Raw genomic sequence first — 5,192 nt, 5'->3', positions numbered from 1 at the left:
GTACATTGACTTGTTTATGTTATATTTTGACCCCCAAGAAGTGGCTCCCGACAACGAAAAGACTGCTTTTGAGCGTCTGTTTGGTACGTCCCCAACCGTGGCTGTCCCCAAGAAAGGTGGAGTGTTGGCAGCAGGATAGTGGGTGCGCATTGGCAAAACCAAATGCACTTTTGACGAAGGTTACTTACCCAACTGGACAACATAACTGTTTTGTGTCACTGGAGGAGTCCGTGCCGTCATCATGTCGTCTATAAATTGGAAGACATCAACGGGGAAGTGTTAAAAGCAACGTTTTACTTGCTCGAGTTACGACGCGTGACCAGTAAAGAAGACGAAGTGTACGACATCGAAAACACTCTCAAACGAAGAACCCGTAAAGTGTGAAAACAACGTGTCAAAGAAGTCAAAATACAGTCGAAAGGATATCCACCGAGGTTTTACTCCTGGATCGAAGCTTCGAAAGTCATCGACTATAAAAAGAAGTGTTCATCATGCCTTTCAACACAGCCTCAGCTGTCACCACAACCGTGACCACTCCTTTACGCCGTTCTTCACTGCAAGATCTTCAAAAGCAGCCATTATCGGTGTGGTGTGGAGAACGTGTGCCTAAAACGCAACTCGTTTTTTTCTGCCAGATCTTTGTAGTGTATTGTATTATCGGTGCTGCCATTGCCAATTTGAGTTTGCAACAAGTAGACAAACTATTGTGGACCCGTTTACTGAACAGTTTCATCAGGTACCTTCTTCCCAATCCTTACCTGAAACACTCCTCTAACGGGAAAAACGGGAGCCTTGCGACCAAACTGACCATACAAGTACTCAACCAAACTGACCATACAAGTACTCAACCAAACTGACCATACTGGTACTCAACCAAACTGACCATACAAGTACTCAACGAAACTGACTATACAAGTACTCAGCCAAACTGAATATACAAGTAATCAATCAAACTGACCATACAAGTAGTCAACCAAACTGACCATACAGGTACTCAACCAAACTGACAATACTCAACCAAACTGACTATACAAGTACTCAGCCAAAATGAATATACAAGTAATCAATCAAACTGACCATACAAGTACCCAACCAAACTGATCATACAAGTACTCAACCAAACTGACTATACAAGTACTCAACCAAACTGACCATACAAGTACTCAACCAAACTGACAATACAAGTACTCAACCAAACTGACTATACAAGACAGTTTCATGCTCACTCATTTTTAAGGGATATTCATCAAAGTTTGCTGATTTACAAAACTGTATCTTTTAGAAAAGTCTTCTTGACATGCATACCCCAATGTTGGGAAATATAAATGTGTTCTCATTCGCACAAAAATGTACATAACTATGCATCAACAACACTTGGCACATACTTAACATTCATCAGAATCTAGCCTACAGTTACACTCAATTTCATCAATAATCGATCATTTCAATAGACAAGATTTTTCACCCTCTGGTTTTAATCATATAATGTAAGACACATACCCTGATATTTATGTTTTGGGGGTGACTGTCTTACTTCCAAAATAATGGCACTGTGAATTAGGTTCCGAGGTCGACTAACATCAGAATGAGAATTTTCAGGAATATCTCACACACTTGGCAGCCCATATTGATGCTTTTCTACAAATTAAAAGCTCATGTTGCTTTGGTCAGACTTTACTTAGCTTGACATTATTTTGCTAATAACTTCAAATTTCACACAAGCAAATGGATGTGTTTTCAAGTCCCACTGACCTACATTTCAGTTGCATGATGATAATTATTTTTAATGAAATGAAGTTATCTAAATACTTTCTTCAAAATTACTATCTTTTTATTTGTTTCATTAGAGAAAACTACTTCCAACTTAATTCCCTAAGACACTTATATCCAGACAGGCATCTTATATTGTAGAACTATATCTGATTTTACCTCTGTGATGTTCTTACTTTTGAACGTTATTATATTTCAATATATTTTTAACATTATGACGTTTCCATATATTTTTTAAATGTTATGAGGTTTCCATGTTTTGTCTCCTGATCTCATGGACTCTTTTGATATGCCTTTTCAAATTCTGATTCAGCGTAAATTGTCTCCCACACACGTCACACACATACATGTTTTCTTGTGTATGTATGCTAATATGACATTTTAAATTTTCTTTTTGACTAAATTCTTTGTCACATATGTCACATTTGTACAGTTTTTCTCCTGAGTGCATTACAATGTGTTTCTTAAGGCTCTCGTGCCAGAAAAAGGCTTTATTGCAAATGTTACACTTGTAGATCCTTTCTCCACTGTGTTTTCTCATATGGCTCTTTAAATTTCCATTTTGTCTAAATGTCTTTTTACAAACTTCACATTTGTATGGTTTAATTCCACTGTGTACATTTACATGCTTTTTTAGTTGGTCACTAGAGGTGAACTTTTTTTCACACTCACAACATTTATATGGCTTTTCTTCTGTATGTGTTCTTTTATGTCTCCTCAGATTTGACAGGTAGCTAAACATTTTGCCACAAGTTTCACATGTGTATGGTTTGTCTCCACTATGCACCCTCATGTGATTAATTAAAGACTCTTTAAGACGAAAGGCCTTGCTACAATCAGAACATTTGAATGGCAGATCTCCTGTGTGAATGCTCACGTGTTTTCTGAGTATATCGCTATGGGCAAACCGTTTACAACAAATTTCACATTTGTATGGTTTAACTCCAGTATGTATTCTAAGATGTTTTGTTAGATTTCCACTGCCTCTAAAAGTTGCATTACAATGTTCACATTTGTATGGTTTTTCCGTACTATGAACTTGTATGTGCTGTTGCAAGATCCTTCTTTGAGCAAAGGATTTGTTACACTCGCTACATTTGAATGACTTCAGTCCGGTGTGAATCCGTAAATGACCTTTCAGAGTTTCTTTGGTAAGAAACGTTTTACAACACATTTCGCATTTGTGTAGTTTTGTTCCGGCATGTAATTTTAGATGATGGGCTAAATTCGCACGGAATGGAAACGTTGCATCACAAACTCCACATTTGTAAAGTTCGTCTCTAATGTGTGATTTCGTGTGTTCTCTTAGAGACGACTTGAGACCAAATGTCTTGCTGCATATGTCACATTCGTACGGTTTGCCTGCTGTATGAATCTTCAAGTGTTCTTTCAGGCTGTCATTCAAATTAAATGTTTTACTACAAACTGCACACTGAAACGGTTTTGCTGCATGCATTCTCATATGCCTCAACAGATGTCCATGTAAAATAAACCCTGTACTGCATTTTGCACACGTGTATGGCATATCTCCTGTATGTAACAACATGTGCTTTTCCAACCATCCTTTAACAGTAAATTCTTTTCCACAAACTTCGCATCTTAATGTTTTGCTGTTGGTATGTTTTATCGTGTGCTTTGCTATATTACATTTCCCAGTTTGGGCATTTTCCAAAACATTTTTGTATGGTTTCTGCTTTGGTTTGTTTGTTGACAGCACTCTTACGACGCCTTTCAAGTCTTCAATTTTAAAATTACCGACGATCGGCGCTGTGCCAGAATGAGTCCCCTCGTGTAGTAATGTACCTTCCATCTCCCTGTACAGGTACGTTTCTAGTGAAACTATCGGTGAGAGAACTTCTTTGGTGCTAGCTTCCAAGCGTTTCCAGAATAAATCACGTGACTGCATGACACTCGTACTATTGGTCCACTTACAGTGGACATTTTCACTATACCAAATTAGAAAAATAACCCAAGAAAATAATGGACGTACATGGTCGAATGGCCACACACGTCTAAAATTTAAGAACATCATCACCATAATATAGAAAAGGTAATATCTTTCGATTTTTTATACTCAGAACCAAACCTATACCACACAGCAAATTAAGCATACTCAGAGTATGGGTCTGTGCTGAGAAAATCATGCGAACAGCGTCATTTTACAAAATATATATTTTGGAAACTAAGATCACTCATTCAACTTCAACTTCAGTACATGTAATACCCAGTAAAAAATCAGTTTGACAAATATCAACTATAATATCAGCACACACTCCCGTTTGTTTGTAACAACACCCCCCCCCCCCACATTATTGTTAAATACGAAAAACATCAAGTGTATAAGAAAATGCACAAAACTTAGTCATTTTATTCACTGATTTATACTTTCTAACTGGACTGGTGCTAAGGGGTCCCAAACACTGTCGAAATACTGGCGTCTGCTCGCTGTCTATTTCTTTTTTTTGGGGGGGGGGGGCATTTTTCTAAGTTTTTTTGTTTTTGTTTTGTTTTGCTTCTTTTTTAGCTTTTTCTACCACGCTATACACATTCCAGATGTATCACCGTACGTACGATGGAATAAGAATTTCCAGTTTATTTTGTTTATAGTAAAAGTCACACAGGTCATGTATGCATTCAGCATCGATTATTTCAGTAACGAGTGCCTTTTTTTAAAAACACACCTTTAATTGGCAATTATTCAGTTTATTTGGATCCTCATACATCCATATTCCTTTGGAAGGTCATTATGTACACGCTCTCAGAATTACATAAGGTAAAGTCAATGCTAAAGTACGTGGACATTTTTGGGCGAGATACAGGTGTGATCACGTACAATCCGGACTGCATGTTTCGCTCTACGCTACTCATGTTGATAAACAAATTCGTACTACCCCGTATTGTCATGATCATACAAGACGGGCTCTTTTCTTGACCCAGTTCAGTACGTGTACATCATTGTAACACCATATTGATTGATAATTTTTGTCTGGAATTCTCTTGATGACAGTTAAGGTGCAGATCATTCAGTAATCAGGATTGAATAGACTTAGGTTAGACAAAATTAGTATTAAATTTTATAACAATAATCTATATTTAATTTAAGATGAGTAAATACGCATACATGACCTATGACTTTTCCTATAGAATGAAAGGAAAAAAAAAACAATACGACGATAAACGTAGCACGAACATACTCATTAGAAACAAAGTAGGTTTACATTGATATTTGTGGACCAAGTAGAGACAGTCCAGCTGAGATCTAAAGTGTATATTGCATTTAAAAAATGATTATTTTATAATTGGTGGAGATTTCAGTCTTGTGATATATCCACATATACATTACTTTATTTATCATGATGTAAATAATACAAGACCAAGAGAAGATGTTTTAGTTATATGTGAATAATATAATTTAGTAGATG

General features: G+C 36.7%; 1 protein-coding gene across 1 annotated transcript; it reads right to left on the bottom strand.

The window, feature by feature from the left end:
• Positions 1-807: 807 nt before the first annotated feature.
• Positions 808-3,641, bottom strand: LOC149781691 (uncharacterized). Its single transcript, XM_089934776.1, has one exon. It carries the CDS (start codon positions 3,578-3,580, stop codon positions 2,012-2,014), a length of 1,569 nt encoding a protein of 522 aa, XP_089790902.1. The 5' UTR covers positions 3,581-3,641; the 3' UTR covers positions 808-2,011.
• Between the last annotated feature and the right edge of the window lie 1,551 nt (positions 3,642-5,192).

The sequence above is a fragment of the Sinohyriopsis cumingii genome, chromosome 15 (assembly GCF_028554795.1).
Source record: "Sinohyriopsis cumingii isolate HCF-2022 chromosome 15, ASM2855479v2, whole genome shotgun sequence".
Lineage (NCBI taxonomy): Eukaryota > Metazoa > Mollusca > Bivalvia > Unionida > Unionidae > Sinohyriopsis > Sinohyriopsis cumingii.
Note: the sequence above shows the minus strand (reverse complement) of the source record. Positions and strands in the feature narration are given on the sequence as shown.

What these genes read in the sequence shown, in the direction of transcription:
- LOC149781691 (XM_089934776.1), bottom strand. Translation starts at nt 3,580, where the DNA reads ATGGAAGGTACATTACTACACGAGGGGACTCATTCTGGCACAGCGCCG.